The 19,249-nt window shown below is 42.8% G+C and overlaps 1 protein-coding gene across 4 annotated transcripts in view; it reads left to right on the top strand.

Moving 5' to 3' along the window:
* The window catches only part of adamts17 (ADAM metallopeptidase with thrombospondin type 1 motif, 17), a 196,612-nt gene that overhangs the window by 130,365 nt on the left and 46,998 nt on the right, over window positions 1-19,249 (top strand). For all 4 annotated transcript variants that reach the window (XM_077227986.1, XM_077227985.1, XM_077227987.1 and 1 more), the window contains 3 exons: window positions 104-184; window positions 3,335-3,492; window positions 13,757-13,916. In XM_077227986.1, the coding sequence (XP_077084101.1) occupies window positions 104-184; window positions 3,335-3,492; window positions 13,757-13,916 (399 nt within the window). The remainder of the gene's footprint in view (window positions 1-103; window positions 185-3,334; window positions 3,493-13,756; window positions 13,917-19,249) is intronic.

Here is a 19,249-nt window from a genome sequence, read left to right as displayed (position 1 = left end):
CTGTGCCTGCCAACCTGTGCACCAGTTTGAAATCTCGCTCGTCTTTTTTCATTTTCGACTCTTCTTTCTCTGGTTTCTCCCCTTATTTCTCTCTCTCCAAAAGGTTACATTGAGGCAGCTGTCATTCCGGTGGGAGCTCGACGAATCAAAGTTGTGGAAGACAAGCCGTCCCATAGCTTTCTGGGTAATTACTCAACCTGTTACCATAACAACGGTCTTCCAAATGGCCACACAGTGGATCACACTGAGATGGGACCAACTCGATAATGGCTGTAGATAGGAACTATGCCAGGTGGTGTCTCTTGTTCTATGTTATGACACATGACGCTTCAATGCTGACAAGCTGCTTGTCACATTAGGATAAAACTCACAATAAGGACGTTTTACATGAATGTGCTTTATTCTGCTCTAAACCTGCAATACTAAGTAAACACAAAAGCCCACGAAATATTCACTTTTGTGAGTGAATGTCATAGAAAACAATGTCTGGGTCATTTTTGATCATAGTTTCATGACAATTAAGTACATTTATGCGCCAAATTCTAATTACATTTAATACATTTTATCTAATAATATTTTCATTATATACTGTATATATATATATACAAGGATGGCAATGTATTTGTATATTGATGTATATATTTCACCTTAGACTTCTCTTTATTTCTGCAATACAATGTTGATTATATATATATTTATTTTATCCCACATTACAGTAATAGGACTTAATCATAATTGTCTAATAACAGGCTTGAATTTTTTCTTTCTTTCTTTTTATTTTAGGGTGAAATATGCCAGACATATTCTTAACTTTTGTGAGATTCACCCTTGTATTTAGTGAAACGCACTTGAGAGAATGTTATAAATCTTATGAAACTTAATTAAAACTTTATTTTTCCAGCTGGCCCACAATTGATGAGGATATTCATTGTGATTTAATTTATTTTAATGAGTCAGAGGTTTTTGAAAAGACGCCTTCAAGTTTCAGAATTAATGTGTCTTGTCGTCCAATTTCACAGACATAATGCTGACAGATTATAATAACGCTTCACTCTTCATATTCTCAAATAAACATCCATTTTCCCACAGGTCAGGATCATATGACATGCCTGGGTTGAAGTTATTAAAAAGGCCCACAGTCTCAGATCTTATAGACTAAGTTTCATAACATTATAAAGTTTAGACTTACTATAAGATGCCTCATTTCGGTTAAATGTATAAGCAGCATTGCATGCATTATGTTCTATAAAGCCTTTCAGCTAACGTTGAACTGGCAGGATTCATTTTGTAATTCATACGCAGGGAGTTGTAAACTTGTGTCTAGTTTGAGTCTGGTTTGCCATCTTTTGTAAGAGAACAGAATCGTTTTTTTTTTTATTCCAGCCAAAAGCTTGAAGTGACATGAAAGTGAACCCCTCCCATTGAGCTCAGAGTAGATTCTCTCCAAAACAAACCAGGCTATGCTTTCATTCCAGCAGACTGTGGGCAATCACATGTCTTCAGTTTCTACTGCTTAGAAAGAATAATGTAGTCATGTATGTGTATAAAAATAGGATGAATCTGAGATAATGATGGAAGAATTATATGCAATAGCTCATTCGACTCAAATGCATGAATGGTGAGGATGTGTTTGAGCTGCATTTCAAAAGGGAAAAATTGCTCTGGATTCTGGGCTGTGTAAAGAAAGAGATCTTTTGGCTAAAATTGCTATAGAATATATTTAAATCCCCAAAATTACTGTCATGAAGTACACCTTTAAATTGGTGCTGTACCTGACTGTACATTAGGGGTCTTCAACAGGCATTGGAGGGGGCCTATTTTGCGTTATGGTCGCAAGTTCTGTCGTTACCAACATAGTTGAAACATTTGGCGTTTCCCGAAACCATAGCTCCAATGAACATTCACAAACAGCGTCACAAACTTGCATGGTTGGAACCACAACTCTTGAGCTGTGGTTAGAAGAATATTTTCTTGTTAAGATGACGCATGGACTCAGATAATGCTCTTGGGCATAATAAGCAAGCTAACATTCAGTACATTTTATATCTTTCATCCCATTTTAATATATATACATTTTAACCTATATATTTTAGCGTGTCAATTATCAGCGCCATTTTTGAAGAGTGCAGGTGCATAAATGCGTAAGGGAACCCTGGAGTATGACTTAGAGGGAACCCACAATGAATCAAACATCAAATAAGGCAAAACGACAGGGAAGCAAGACAGTGAAGTAGTCCTCAGTTCATAACAGCTGCATGTCAGAAAAATGTTATGTTACATGGAGAAAAATAATGACTGAATGAACCGCATATATATAAGGGAGTAAAGTGTACAACAATTACTGCGTGTTAACGTGATTACAAAAAGAACGGATTTATGTTGTTTATGTAAATGAACCATACTAATATTAAATACATTAATTGGATAAATACATTAACCGATCTCGAATCGGTTAATTAGCAAAATTAGGTTAATTTCTCAAACACCTGCACGTGGCGTAACTAAAGTACTATATTGTTAAACTAACGTGGTTCAAATGACAGAGGTGCGACCGGTCGTGACTACCTAGTCATTTTCTACAACAATACATCGTACTATGATGGTTAAGCAGTGAGTTATGTCGTTGTACAGGAAATTCACCCCTGTTTAGTTCCTAAGCCCTCCTTCTGAAAATGCCGATGTGCTCTGATTGGTTGGCTGGACCAGAGTGTTGTGATTGGTCAACTGCTTTGAATGTAACATCCCTTACCTTAACCACAAGTTTCAACACACTACTAATGCAACTCAACCAGGCCTCGTCCACTTTTTTTTGCATATATCTTGGGCAGGAGTTATTTAAATAAGGAATATTGTGACGTGTTTGTTCCTGAAAGAAAACTCAAGACTATATTCAAGGTGTTTCAGGGAGTTCAGGTTCAGAAACAGTGTCTACTGGTATAGAGAATAACTCCCTTTGGGTGTGAATGTGTGCTTTGTAACTTTGCAGACCTTTTTCATACTCAAAACAGCAACATTGCACAAAGAAAGTTAAAAAAGTGTAATAGTCCTCTTTTAAAACTGAAAATATGCTTTAAACAAAAATCCAATATTAAATTAACTTTAACCAAAATTTTTATAAAAAACTAAAGATCAGCTAAATATTGTGATACCATAAAATGAATATGGTACTAGCCTATACACAAAAAGATTCACATGCATTTTAGGAATATAATCTTTTTGAAATGAACTACTCAGCACAATTATTTTCTTTTAATTTGATAAAAGAGAGCGATTTGATTGAATGATGCTTGTGTAATGTGAATTAGATATATTTGTTACTGTTTGTCTGGTGCAGCTCTGAAGGACTCCAGCAAGCGATCCATAAACAATGACTGGAAAATCGAGCTGCCAGGGGAGTTTGAGCTGGCTGGCACCACAGTCCGCTATGTGAGGAGAGGACTGTGGGAAAAGATGTCTGCCAAGGGACCCACTAAGACTCCACTCCATCTCATGGTAAAAACATTAGGTCATAACATCCACCTTTCTCTTTCTTAGCTCTTTACCGTCTTTCACACGTTTCGTGATGCAGTGTGCTTTTAAACTCAGCGTAAAATGCCATTCACTACTCATTTTATTTCTGTAATCACATGATTATTAAGAAACACAGAAGGACGGGACGTGTTTTTATCAGGAAATTGACTGAATCATGAACATTGAATGAAAATTCTGTTTACTCGCCCCTATAAAAAAGAAGTGCACTTAACTGTATTTAATGTATACTTGTAGGTATATTTTTTTTTTAAACTGAAACTGCAGATGTAATTTTAAGACACTTTATATGTCAAATTAACCCCCGGTTTCACAGACGAGGCTTAAGCTAGTCCCAGACTAAAATGCAAGTTTGAGCTGTTTTAACTGAAAGAAACTTGCAGTGACATCTCTTAAATTATGTCAGTGGCATTGTTTTGTCTCAAGATGCACACCAGTAATGTTTTTTTCTAAGGCACGTTTAAAAAGCTACTTAAATGTCCTAATTTAACTAAGGGCTAATCCTGGCCTTATCTAAACCCTGTCTGTGAAACCAGGCCTAAAAGTTTTATTTTAAGTACATTTTAAATCATTGTTTTAATTATAGAAGCAATTATGAAACTACGTATAAAGATGTACTTAAGCGGGTCAACAAAGCACTTTAAAGTTCAGATTTGCATTTAATTTAAATGTAAACTATAATATATTTTATTTCATTGTATCATTTAATTGCAATCATTTAAATTCAGTTAGCATGCAATTACATTTCCGAAAGCTTTACATTCAGTTAACACTGAAGTATATTCTTTTAAAATATTACTTCGATAATAAGTTTTTTTTTTTTAAAGTATACTGAAGTGCACTTCTTTTTCACAAGGGTTGTTCCAAAGGGTTTTTTCCATGGAACACAAATGGAGAAATATGAAGGACATCCATTCAGACCAAATGTGAAAAATGAATAAAATTTTGATCTATTTCTGGTATATTATCAGGATTTCAGTAGACTTGGAATTTAACACGCAAGTCATAGAAACTACTTTAAAGATTTTTTTTAAGGGTGTCTTTTTTTTTTTTGAGTGTCGCAGATGGTCACTATGATCTCTATATGGAAAGAGCTGCATGAAGCTTCATCAAAAAAAAAATCCCTTTTGTGTTCCATGGAAAAAATAACAGCATATGGGTTTGGAACAACATGAGGGTGAGTAAATAATGACAGAATTTTTCATTTTTGGCTGAATTGTCACTTTAAGAAAATAAATGGGGGCAATTTTTATTTCATGCTGACTGTAACTGCGATGTTCTCCATGTTTCTAGTTGATTTATAACTAGATTTATGATTTATAGTTGATAAATATAATTATAGCATATTTGTCTTCATCATGAACGACTTCGTGATTAGCACAACGTGATTTTATATTTGGAAAACATGGCAGCCTGCTAATCCAAAGCAAATACATAAATTGAACGGAAAACATATCATGCAAAATGTTTTGAGAGCAATAATGCAGATGTTTTTGGGATGGAGCCACTGCTAAACCTGAAGTCTTCACCCTCATTGATGTCTAGAGCTGATTTTCCACACCATGTGTCTACACAGACATGCAATGATTTCATCATCACAACGCGAAAACAGCTCAATGCAGCATAGCAGAAAGAAATACAAAAAACACATATACAGGTCCTTCTCAAAAATTTGCATATTGTGATATAAAGTTAATTATTTTCCATAATGTAATGACAAAATTAAACTTTCATTTATTTTAGATTCATTGCAAACCAACTGAAATATTTCAGGTCTTTTATTGTTTTAATACTGATCTAAAAAAATTAGCATATTTCATCCGACCAATAAAAGAAGTGTTTTTAATACAAAAAAAAAGTCAACCTTCAAATAATTATGTTCAGTTATGCACTCAATACTTGTTCGGGAATCCTTTTGCAGAAATGACTGCTTCAATGTGGCGTGGGATGGAGCCAATCAGCCTGTGGCACTGCTGAGGTGTTATGGAGGCCCAGGATGCTTCGATAGCGGCCTTAAGCTCATCCAGAGTGTTGGGTCTTGCGTCTCTAAATTTTCTCTTCACATTATCCCACAGATTCTCTATGGGGTTCAGGGCAGGAGAGTTGGCAGGCCAATTGAGCACAGTAATACCATGGTCAGTAAACCATTTACCAGTGGTTTTGGCACTGTGAGCAGGTGCCAGGTCGTGTTGAAAAATGAAATCTTCATCTCCATAAAGCTTTTCAGCAGATGGAAGCATGAAGTGCTCCAAAATCTCCTGATAGCTATCTGCATTGACCCTGCCCTTGATAAAACACAGTGGACCAACACCAGCAGCTGACATGGCACCCCAGACCATCACTGACTGTGGGTACTTGACACTGGCATTCAGGCATTTTGGAATTTCCTTCTCCCCAGTCTTCCTTCAGACTCTGGCACCTTGATTTCCGAATGACATGCAAAATTTGCTTTCATCCGAAAAAAGTACTTTGGACCACTGAGCAACAGTCCAGTGCTGCTTCTCTGTAGCCCAGGTCAGGCGCTTCTGCCGCTGTTTCTGTTTCCTGCACATGTCTGTGCACGGTGGCTCTGGATGTTTCTACTCCAGACTCAGTCCACTGCTTCCGCAGGTCCCCCAAGGTCTGGAATCGGTCCTTCTCCACAATCTTCCTCAGGGTCCGGTCACCTCTTCTTGTTGTGCAGCGTTTTTTGCCACACTTTTTCCTTCCCACAGACTTCCCACTGAGGTGCCTTGATACAGCACTCTGGGAACAGCCTATTTGTTCAGAAATTTCTTTCTGTGTCTTACCCTCTTGCTTGATTTTTTTTATGTTGAGTAAAAGAAGAACAGCTGTATTTTTAAGCATCATGTTTTCCTCTCTTCTTTCACTGACCCGTGAGATTTATATATCCTAATAATGTTGAAAATATATGTCAAGTAAACAGACATGATTAATTATATTGCTGGCAACTTAAAATGAAGACCATTTTATTTGTTATATCCATCAATTCATTCATCTATTCTTCAAACCGATCGGGAGTCCATCCCACAGACAGAGATATATTAAATTATTAAATTAAATTTTGCAGGCTGAAATAAGTGTTTTCCTCACTTGTCCCTTTTGACACCAGCATCTATCGCCAACTTGCTTCATCAAATCCAAACTCTCATCCACATGGGCCATTTATGCTTGGACCCCAATTATTGCTGTTTGCGGCTATATTTATAGATTAGCATATTACTGCTCATTATCGAAAGAAACCCATTCCTCTAATCCTCTAATTCAAGCACGCTGGTTCAGTTAATATCTCCTCGAAGCTCTTTGAGGAAGAGAATAGACTTGTAATCTCCATTCCCTCACAGTCACCAAGAGTTTAAAGCAAAAAGGTTTGTTTAGTCCGGAGAGCTAGAAGGTGTCTTCAGAGAGATCTCTAATTAGTATAATGAAGCAGTGAAGCAGGCTTTAGAAGATGCTTTCCTCACAGACGTCCTCTGGCGCACAGATGCTCCACTTCAAACGCTCAGAGTGTTTTCAGACCCATTTAGAATATTTGAGCTAAATTTCTAATGTGCCTCTGGTCAGCTTTGGAGCTTCTGATCGAGGCTTTTTGTCTGACCTTGAATAACTAAATAGATGCTAAATACTCCAATTTAGGTGAGAAAAATCTGTAGTGTGCACAGCGCCGGATAAACCAGATGAGCATTTAGGCCTTTGTGTCAATCTTGAATGAGTGTGAATATTCACTTACAGACCTCACCATGATGTTTCAGTGGCATGTGGTGGCTTGTAATTAAAACATAATTCCTTTTTTTTAATTGTTTAATACAGTGGTTTGAAGTTGAATCTCACAAAACCTGTCAAAGTCATATGCACTCAATTTCGAAAGGAGAAGAGAAAGAATGATATATTTTGCGTAAGGAAAATAAAGACTTTTTTTAGCCATTTTTGACCAATGCGACTCTCTTTTTTTACATTTGACATTATTGAGTAAACTTTGCATATGTATTTGTTGTATGCTGATTTAAATGATAGACACATTAGAGATAATGTGTTTAATTTTTATGAATGGCCCTAAAATAAATTATTTGAATAATTTTACTTGGACATGTTCTCATGGGATTTACTCACTGTACGTTTTGTGCATCTGCTGTTGGCGGGCTGGTTGTTTTTTTTAAATGTACTTCTACCTGTTTGGATGTGTTCTTTTGTGTGTAGTTTCATTCATGTCATTAGCCACAGGCTGATAGCAAGACGGCTCTTTTTGAGAGGCTGTTAACCTCCACTGTCTGCACAGTAAGTGAGGAAAATGGCCGTGAGATGGATCTTGTGATAAAGTAAAGGGTGTGCTGGATACCAGAGTCTAGTCTTGCCCCTGGAAATGATTATGGGAATGAATGGAAGTGATCTCTCTTTCCTCATGGCATTTTTGTTGCCATTTAAAATCAGACCTTGCGCTTGTTCACAGGCCTCTGGAGATGTACTATTTGGCCAAGAGTAAGCAGACACATTCTAATGCTTTTAATTAACAGCAGTTGTTTTTCCAGTTGATCCTGAATGTGGTTTGTGGGGTTCATGGGCCAATTGCATAAACTATGTTAATTGAATAATTTTTGAATAAAAATTGTTTAAAGCAACTTGAGGGTGAGTAAATGATGATAGAGTTTTCATTTTTAAGTGAAGTATTCCTTTAAAGGGGTCATATAATGGTACATGCACTTTTTCAAGTTGATTTTACTGAAATGTGTGTTGGCAGTGCCTGTACAAAACCATCATATAATGATAAAAATCTATCCAGTGTTTTTGTTTTAATCTCCTTATATGTTTTCCCCTGCCTCAAATTGAGCCGTTCGATTTTGTGACGTCACTAAATCGGACGCCCCTCCCACAAGTGTTGATTTACATCAGCGTTTCAACAGATCCCTGCCCTGAGCGAGCTGTCAGTCATCATAGTCCGTCATTGTTGATACGCTGGAGCAGAATGGCATCTAAGCGATTGTGGTGTTCTGTTCTTGGGTGTAATAACGAACACAGCAGTAATTTTGATGTTCCTAAATCCGAACCGCTGAAGACACAGTGGCTGAGTTTTGTTTTCGTAGGGAATATTCCCCACGAGCAACGTCAATGCTTTCATGTTTGCGCGATTCGCAAATCTTTTCTCACCAGACTGCTTTATTAACGAAGGAAGTAACTTATAAAGCTGATTTTGATAAGAAGCTGCTCCTGAAAAAAGAATCGTTACCAACTATTCATGTCTCCCTGCTGAACCTCCAGAAAAAGTAAGTGTAAAATTGTATTAACCTTTATATTAATCTTTGCAAATCGCTTCACGATGAATGCGGCTAAGGTTTACACTCAGGGTACATACGGCATGTTTTCTATGTACGACGTTCTCAATATAATTCATAATCCCACGTTTATAATGAACAACGCGTTATGGTTATTGTGTTATTACAAACTGAGTACGTATAACTTACATCAGTAAACACATAGCGTTCGTACATCTCACTAAGTTACTCTACCCTGCCAGTACACAAAGATATATATCAAAGTGATGTTCGAGCCGTATTTGTCGAACTTCTTCGGGCCGTCATCTTGTTCCAACTCCGGTTCAAACTGATACGGTTGCACAGATGTGTCCTCCTCAGAGACTCCCGCTGCCATTTTTTTCCTATACCCTCAACTGTTGTCAAGGAAACACTCCACGTGCGGTGTGGTCATAACGCTGTTATGAACGCCCGCAGAACAGAGGGGCGGAGTGAGCGAAGCTCATTATCATTTAAAGGCATATGCACTGAAATGGCGTGCTGAAAACAGAGCTGTTTTTGACCAGGTAAAATTAGTGTTTTCTTACATACTAACGAAAATTTTTAATTCAAGTATATTACAAACTTTTCATTTAGACCCTAAAGAATCAAATTAACTTGCATGAAAATGGCATTATATGACCCCTTTAAGACTTTGTCGTAATAACTAGTCTGATCAACTAGTAGTTAACCAAGGGATAATCAGTCTTACTTTTCAGATTCAAATGATACAAATCTACCTTTTTATTTTATTTAACTGAATTTAACAAGTTACCCATCTTGAAGAAAAAAATGGACAACCTTGTAAGACTAGTCTAAGCAGTTTATGCAACCAGCCACATACACTATATCGCCAAAAGTATTGGGACACCCCTCCAAATCGTTGAATTCAGGTGTTCCAATAACTTCCATGGCCACGATTGTATAAAATCAAGGACGTAGCATCAGCATTAGTGATGGGAAGTCCGGCTCTTTTCAAAGCTTTGGCTCTTTCGGCTCGGCTCCCTTAAGGCGGGCATACACTGTACGATTTCTGTGCAATTTCAGCAAGGTTACCTACTCTCACTGAACGAATAGATCTCTTGCGATGTAAAACCAAAGCTCGCGTTTTATGTGCTCACACTATACGTTCCGAACGTCGAGCTGCGACTTGACTGCTTACACTATACATAAATTTGCAATCCCTAATGTTTGCACCACTTCTAATTTGGAGGTTCTTGAAGGGTGGCTGATATGATGCTTTACGAGCGGGACACATCGTCAGTTCACATCACAGACAGGGTGTTTCGGCCAATTATCACAATTGATCAAGCTTGGGTGTGTGTCCCTTGGTTAGCTGTTCGCCTTAGCAGCCCAGGTAGTGTCGCTCCTCTTCAGCCACAGCCAATGGCTCGTCCTCTCGGCGGTGTTGGCCAGTTCTTTGATGGCTTTTCTGTAACCCTGCCCCCTGACTCCAACTTCCCTAAGGAGCTTCGCTGTTGTGCTGGCTACAAAGCCCCTACACCCCACCTCCACCGAACGCACCCTTATCTTCCAGCCTCTCTCCTCTGCCTCAGCTGCTAAGTTGGAATAGCTCAGCTTATAACGCTCATACGCTTCTTCAATGGCGTCCTCCCAGGGAACTGTCAGTTCTATGATATAGGCGAGCACGTCATCCAGCGACCCTGTTTGGCTTGTGCTACGGCTTTGGAGCATCTGGCTGCTTCCTCCTGTCGGCGCACCTCCTCTACCACCATGCTTCAACGTTCGGTTGCAGATGCCTTTTGCCAGAGAGGTTTTACAGTTCCTAGGCCAAAGCCTTCTCTGGCTTGTTGGATTTGGCCTGTAGCACGGCTGTGGCTGTGGTCCACTTTTTCCCTGTTGCTAGGGTAGGGTCCACCACAGGGTCCCGGGAGTCATTGAGGGACATACCCAGTCTCACCTTAAATATGTGCGATAAACCCCCGTGCCAGGTTGCGCCAATAGACCACGATATCTTGTATCAAATAAATTTTCAAAACAAGCATCAGTACTTAGCATTTCCAATTTATGTATTAAATTATTATTATTATTGTATTATTATTGTATTATTATTATTATTATTATTATTATTATTATTAGGGAAGGCCGACTTTTATTATTAAATTGATAAGCTATTATAATTATTTGCCACGCAATAATTTCATAGCGCATCACTGCATAACTGACATGCTGTGAGGATAATAAAAGATTACACAGAATAAATGTTCTCTCGAATTGCGGAAGTTGCTTACGCTACGGGTAAAGTCATCTTTTATCGAGATATTGAAGCCAAAAATGATCCTTAATTTTGTATTTATTGTCAACGCAGTGCAGCAGCTAGCAGACCTAGCTCTGCGGCAACTGCAGCATCACAGCCCGCCAGAATGGGGGTGGCTTAGCGTATATAAGTCAGGCTGATAGGTTGCAACTCTGGTTTTCATCGACTGAAACGAAAACGCTTGTGGCGCCAGCACGGCCGGTTACGCAATACTCATTCCCTCTTCTAGAGAGAACCGAGGTTACGTACGCAACCGAGTAATTTCTCTTACGAGAGGTTCTCTCGTATTGCGTACGTTGCTTAAGTTACAGGAACCCATTATCAACGCCGTGCATGCGAGTATCCACTTCATGATTCCCAGTAGGTCCCGGGTCGTGGGGGGTTCATCCTTATGGCTCCCCGAAGGAAGCGGATGACCAGCTCGTTCCTTCCCAATGACTGGCCGTGAGTTGATTCAGCGAATGCTGCAACGGCCGCCACATAAACTTTAAGCATGGAGGGGGACCTGCCCCTGTCTAGCAGCTCTTGAAGGAAACTTAACAACCACGATACCCCACATGTCCGTGGGTCCAGATTTCTATCGGCACACCGTTTTGAGAACACAGACCATTTAGACGCATAGAGTCGCCTCGTAGAGGGAGCTCTGGATTGCGTAATCGTGTTCATCACTCCTTCTGGCAAGACAACGGCTATCCATTGATCAACCATACATGCAGAGACCAGCGCTCTGGAAGGGGATGCCAGATTGAGCCGCGGGCTTGAGAGAAGAGATCTCTCCTCACCGGAATCGGCCAGGGGGGCGGCGAGCGAACTGTAGTGAATAGCCCTGTCCCCACATCTCATTTTTGGTTTCAATATCTCGAGAAAAGATGACTTTACCCGTAGCGTAAGCAACTTACGCAAAACCTCTTCTAGAGAGAACCGAGGTTAAGTATGTAACCGAGTACGTTTTCTGTTTCAGAATAGGAGGTATGTCAAACCCGAGAAAGCAGAGTAAGTCAAGCCCGTTTCTGAAAGAGAGGTAACTTATACTCAGAGTCAGTTACCGGTTTGTTTCCTGGACACAAACCCTTGAGATCCCTCAAAGAGAAGTTTCACAGGAATTGGAAACAGTGGTGGAGAAATCGGTTTAAATGAGGCTAATCTGATAAATGACGTTCATTTGATAAAATCTTGCTGTGACCTCTGAAAGTAACCTAATAATTAGAATATCCTTTAGGATTTCCAATGTGGTTGGATGCATTGATGACATGCATATTCCCATCATCGCACCTTCCGAAAATGAAAGGGATAATTGTATGGAATGGAAGGATGCCAGATGTAAGGATAGTCCGAGATATAAGCCGTAACCACCACAGCTGTTAAATACACACAAATTATTCACAATTTATTTTGTCATCTTTATTTCCTACAAATACAAAAGCAACAGTTATTAAGCAAGATGTGAATTTGTAAATTCGGTGATAAGCGTGCCGAGAATTGATTTAATTTATGATGAGATGGCTCCAGTTCACGTGCTATGGTGACCACGGCTCGCCGGCGCCTCCATGTCATGATTATTGTCTGCTATATTTGCTTCCTATTTATTAAATCCAGGCAATTGGTTGATGAAAAATTTATAAAAATTAAGATACAATTTATACAAAACAAAATTCACTTTAAAGAAAGGCTTTCTACAAAACAAAACATAATGAGGGGTCAAAATCATGCCTGAACCACTCCATGTCTCCTGATATTGCGCATCCTGCTATCTACTCTGTTCACTTTCATAATCAACATAGATGGAAAAAAATAGCATTATAATATTTTAATTAATATGAAACTAAATGCGCTTATTTAATGGCTACAACACGTACAGACTCTCTAGCAGCGCGCCACACTTGCACTCAACAAAGCCAACACATATGTTGTCACTGCCCACGACTAGTTTAAAATATTTCCATACCTCCGACTTTTCTTCAAATTCTCCTGTTTTAATTTTTTTCTTTACTTCTTCAAGCTCCATGTTGCACTTAAGCTGCACAATACAGCACAGTGTGTGAGTGGAGGAGACGCTGCGCGTGACACGTGACTAATTGATCAAGGGCCCGACCCGAGCATAGTGGCGGGAAATATCGGCCGGCCCGGCCAGCGGGTCAGGTCGGGTCGGGCTCGGGCAGAGAATCTAAGCTCTAATGTGCAATCAGTGCAATGCAAAGTCACCAGATCTAAATATTCACAACACACATCCTTTCAACATGAAACAAAGAAATGAGACCTACCCCTTCACTACCTCTCCCCACAGCTTCTCAAAAGTTTTGTATCCCCCAGAATACAAAAACCGTTTTAGGGTTAAAATTCCTGTGATGCAAAGCTGAATTTTCAGCATCATTACTCTAGTCTCAGTCACATGATACTTCAAAAGTCATTCTAATATGCTGATTTGCTGCTGAAGACGTTTTGCTGTCTAATTCTTTATGGTAACTGATACATTTTGTTTTTCAGATTTCTTTGATGAATAGAAAGTTCAACAGCATTGATTTGAAATGGAAACCTTTTGTAACATTATAAATGTATTTACAATCACTTTTCATCAACTTAAAGCCTCTTAGCTGATTAAAAGTATTATCTTGGACCAAACTGAACTTAAACAGCCTGTATGCTCTTCATCTAATTTTTCTCCCAGGTTCTGCTGTTCCACGATCAAACGTACGGGATCCACTATGAATACACGGTGGCCCTGAACCATTCACAGGAGAACAGCAGCAATTTGGTAAAGGAGCCAGAGCACATGCATCTGTGGACTCACAGCAGCTGGGAGGACTGCAGCGTGCACTGTGGAGGAGGTCAGTGCCGGCTGTTACCCACAATCCCTCTGGGGGGTTCATTTCTTATTACTCTTTGCAGTTATTCTCGTGAGTATTAGAAGCTGATCAGGAAAGTTTCCAATTCTCTTAAAGGTTTCATTAAATTCCATTTCAGACCTGGCCTTAAGCTGTTAACGTACACGCCTGCTGCCCAGCTGTCTTTCTGCGATACCGTGTGACTGTTATGGTCAGCACAGCTGTGAGATTATATCTAGCAGGTTAAAGCCCCAAAAATAATAATTACTGCTATAAAGAGAGAATGAGGGAGATCTCAGACTAATTATATCAGTGCTAATTGACTCGCAAAGGAATGAAACTTGCAGAAAGAGTCATTGTAGAGACGTTGTCAGTGTAAGTTGTCACATGAGGTGGAAGTGTTATTCACTTTGGACTAAACGTGTCTTCTGTACGCTTAAAACAACCCGACACTGAAGCCTGTCTCCTTTTCTAAGCCTGTATGAGCGTGACAGTTTTGTTGGTTATATTCACAAAACTGATAGCAGACGAACATTTATCTACAACAGACCGACATGCAGTCTCATCTAAAATGGCTCCAATGGCTCCCAGATCTGCTTGTTTCTTTTATGTGGTTATTACTTACTAAGGGCTGAACGAGAAGTGTCATCGTCTGCGAGATGTGTTGCATCAGCATTTATATTTGCACACAATAACAGATGAGATAATCTGTTTCTAAAAACAAAAAATTTTGTTTTACTTGTTAAAAAATGTGTGCTGCTTTGGGGTTTTTAAGGGCATTTCGTTCTCGGTGATGAATAGAAAAGCTTTAGGTTCTCTTACGAGAGGTTCTCTCGTATTGCGTAAGTTTAGCTTACGCTACGGGAAAGATTCATCTTCTCGAGATACTGAAGCCAAAAAATTATCCTTAATTTTGTATTCCTTGTCAACGCAGTGCAGCAGCTAGCAGACCTAGAGCAGGCCATCTCGCGTGTTCATTGGCTGCCCTGCGGGCAACTGCTGCAGCCTACCAGTGAGCCCGGCGTGACGTCACGCCCAATGAAGGGCGCTCGCGCCTTCATAGCGTCACAGCCCGCCAGAATGGGCGTGGCTTAGCGTATAACACTAGGGGCTGTAGGCTGACTTCCCTGATTTTTCGTCTCTTCAGCGAGCTCTTCGCATCGCTGGATCTGAGAGAAGCCACCGCCGCCGTCGAACAGCGGACAGCCAGCTTAGGAGAGCGCTGAGGAAGCCGGCCGTCTTCGTCACCTTCAGCCATCCGTGCGAGCTACGCTATCCGGCGACGTATCCTTTACCTTGCTAAAACCTATTCTAAAACTATTCTAAAAGAGCAGCGAGTGTCTTTTTTAAGATGCCTCGCACTTCCGGCTGTGAAGCGCTTCCGCTGTCGACCCTGCGGGCTCGACTCGAAGCCTTCAACACCCCCCGCCTCTCCTCACCGACGCGCAGCTGCCTCTCACGAGCCTCACTGCCGTCGCATCTGAGAATGAGGCCGAGGGACACGTACGAGCACGCGGCTAGCTCTCTTTACGTTACAAGAGAGCTACCCCGCTCTCGTGTCCCCGTTCGCGCGTCATGCAGAGCCCTCTCGAGCTCTCTGCATGACCCGGACGGGCATCATCTGTGTTACATGTAGGTCCCGTGCCCACTACTCGTGCGCGCGCCCTCGTACAAACACTGTTCCAGTTTTGCTCGACCACCGAGCACGCGGCTAGCTCTCTTTACGTTACAAGAGAGCTACCCCGCCCTCGCGTCCCCGTTCGCGCGTCATGCAGAGCCCTCTCGAGCTCTCTGCATGACCCGGACGGGCTTGCGCGCCGCCGTCGAAATGTCTCGCCATGTCAGTCCCCTTAGATAAGGCTACTGCAATGGTGTATTTGGCAGCCAATGAGCCGGTAATGCAACCCGCTCGCCTGCACACATCCGTCGTTCTCGCGGCGACCCAGAGAAATCTCATGTGAGTATAATGTCAGATTAAGAATGTAAGTTACGTGCCCGCTCACGAGCGCTCACGCTTAACTTACTAACAGACACATCGCCTCCGAAAAGACAAGCGTGTTTAAGTTTATTCCCTGTCAGTCCCCTTCAAACAGGCTACTGCAGTGGTTCAATTAGCAGCCAACGAGCCGGTTTGTTTACCCTCTCGCCTGCACACAAACGCCGTTTTCACGGCGACCCAGAAAAATCTCAAAAAGAGTATTTAATGTCTGGTCCGGCTCATGCCGTCGGTGTTGTAAGTGTAATGAAAGTGCCCACGCCCCAGTGTTCACCACTACACATAAGCACTCCGAACCTCGCAGAGCACACTCTCATGAAGCGCAGAAAAGCCGCTCGAGTGTTGAATGTAAGAAATGTGTCCACAAGTCTGTGCCCACTATCTGCCCGCTCTGTTACACGATCAAGAAAGCAGGTTATGAATGTAAGTCTCGTGCCCGCCAGAGTGCGTTCACGCTTGCTAACACAAACCTCCCCCCGGGCTCCGCCCGCGCGTTTAAGTGTTATCACAAAACGCAAGGCATTAATAAAACGCTCCCCATCCATTATGGTCGGGGCGTCAAATACACTTGTAAGTCTAGTGCCCGCCCTCACGCTTACAGGAAGCTTTTCCGCCCGGAGCGCTGCTCGCGCGTCAAAGAGTGAAAAGAGAATGTTCCCCATCCCTTATGATTGGGACATCTCACATAAATCAGCCGGTCTCGGCTTTCAGCGAGCAGCCATTGCCCAGAACCGAGAGCGCGCGCGCCGCGCTTTCGGCTCCGGGTCAGCTTCACAAAAGAAAGCAGGTTATGGATGTAAGTCTCGTGCCCGCCAGAGTGCGTTCACGCTTGCTAACACAAACCTCCCCCCGGGCTCCGCCCGCGCGTTTTAAGTGTTATCACAAAACGCAGGGCATTAATAAAACGCTCCCCATCCATTATGATCGGGGCATCAAATACACTTGTAAGTCTCGTGCCCGCGCACACGCGCTCACGCTTACAGGAAGCTTTCCCGCCCGGAGCGCTGCTCGCGCGTCAAAAAAAAAAAAAAAAAAAGACAAAAGACTGTTCCCCATCCCTTATGATTGGGACATCTCACATAAATCAGCCGGTTTCGGCTTTTCAGCGAGCAGCCATTGCCCAGAACCAAGAGCGCGCGCACCGCGCTTTCGGCTCCGGTTCAGTTTCACAAGCCCGCAAATGGCGGCGGTCTGAACCCGGAGGCCATTCGCCCCCTAGCGGCTCACATAGCTGCGTGGGAAACTATCCCAGGGATTTCAGAATGGGTGTTGAGCACAATAAAGCAGGGCTATACACTTCAATTCATTCGCTGTCCCCCGCGCTTTCAAGCCCGGACCGCGACGATAGTGAATGCGGAAGTAGCACACCTACTTCACGCAGAAATAGCAAAGCTGCTGTGCAAAGGGGCTATAGAAAAGGTACCGCCTTCTCTGAGCGAGTAAGGCTTTTACAGCCGATATTTTCTCGTACCCAAGAAGGACGGAGCCTTCAGACCTATCCTAGATCTGAGACATTTGAACTAAGTGCTTGCGAAAAGACCGTTCAAAATGCTTACGACCAGGAAAATCCTCGCGCACGTTCGCCCGAGGGACTGGTTTATTTCTCTAGATCTGAAGGATGCCTATTTTCAGATTCAGATAGTACCCCGTCACAGGCAATTTTTGAGATTCGCCTTCGATGGTCAGGTATATCATTACACCGTCCTGCCGTTCGGCCTGTCCCTGGCACCCTGTACATTTACAAAGTGCATGGACGCGCCGCTCGCCCCCCTGAGAAGTCAGGGGCTGCGAATAATGAACTATCTGGACGATTGGCTGATATTGGCACAGTCAGAGACAGAACTGCTATCTCACAGAACAGTGCTTCTCAGTCATCTGGAAAGCTTGGGTCTCACGGTCAACTTGACCAAGAGCTCATTACTGCCCAGCCAGTCAATTTCTTTTTAGGAATAGCACTGGACTCGGTGACCATGACGGCTCGTTTATCGACACAGCGCGCGCGCCGTGTTCACCACCTAGCCGCATCTTTCCAGAAGGGCAGCTTTCTCCCTTTGAAAACATTTAAAAGGATGTTGGGCTATATGGCATCAGCTGCAGCGGTGCTCCAGCTGGGCCTACTGCGCATGCGCCCGCTCCAACGCTGGTTGAATGCTCGCGTGTCCCGCCGGATGTCTGGCGGCCAGAAAATCAGAGTGACTCAGGCCTGCATAGCAGCTCTGCAGCCCTGGTTAGTGGCCGACTGGTACCAGCAGGGAGTAATGATGGGAACCATCTCTTATCGTAAAGTCATCTCGACAGACGCGTCCAACTCGGGTTGGGGCGCACTGTTCGAGGGCAGACCGGCCTTTGGCCAGTGGTCAGACCAGGAGAAGGGTTTTCACATAAACTGTCTGGAAATGATAGCGGTCGAGAACGCGCTGAAGTGCTTCCTCCCGTTCATACAGGACCATCATGTTCTTGTCCGCTCGGACAACATGTCTGTGGTATCCTATGTAAACCGTCAGGGCGGTGTCAGATCCAGAAATCTCTGCAATCTGACGGAACGCCTCCTTATTTGGTCTCAGATGCACCTGCGCTCACTGAGGGCGGCGCATGTGCCTGGCCATTTGAACGACGGCCCAGACAAACTGTCCAGGGACAATGTTCCCCCAGGGGAATGGTCCCTGCACCCCAAACGGTCCAGAAACTGTGGCGCCTATTCGGCAGAGCGGAAGTCGACCTATTTGTGTCAAAAGACAACGCTCAATGCCCGACGGTCTGTTCGAAGGACGAGGACGCGCTGGCCCAGGTTTGGCCCAGCCTCCCGCTATATGCTTTCCCTCCGGTCTCTCTGTTGCCACAGGTGATCAAGAGAATCAGGGAAACGCGCCACTCGGTGCTCCTCATAGCCCCGCGTTGGGAGAATCAGATTTGGTTCCCGGAACTAGCAGGGCTGTCACATACAGCTCCGTGGCCGAATCCGGTGAGGGCAGATCTCCTCTCTCAGGCTCGCGGCACGATCTGGCATCCCAATCCAGAGCGCTGGTCTCTGCATGCATGGTTGATCAACGGGTACTCGTTGCCCTGCCAGAAGGAGTGATGAACACGATCACGCAGTCTAGAGCCCCTTCCACGAGAAGGCTCTACACGTCTAAATGGTCGGTTTTCTCTGGATGGTGCACCGACAGAGGTCTGGACCCGCGGACATGCGGGGTGGCGCATCTGCTCACCTTCCTACAAGAGCTGTTGGATAAGGGAAGGTCCCCATCCACGCTCAATGTATACGTGGCGGCCGTGGCAGCGTTTGCAGAATCGACGCACGGCCAGTCATTGGGAAGACACGAGTTGGCCATCCGCTTCC

The sequence above is a fragment of the Siphateles boraxobius genome, unplaced genomic scaffold (assembly GCF_051911475.1).
Source record: "Siphateles boraxobius isolate OS27281-9 unplaced genomic scaffold, OSU_SipBor_1 130, whole genome shotgun sequence".
NCBI lineage: Eukaryota > Metazoa > Chordata > Actinopteri > Cypriniformes > Leuciscidae > Siphateles > Siphateles boraxobius.
The sequence above is the reverse complement of the archived record's forward strand: the minus strand, read 5'-3'. Positions and strand labels throughout refer to the sequence as shown.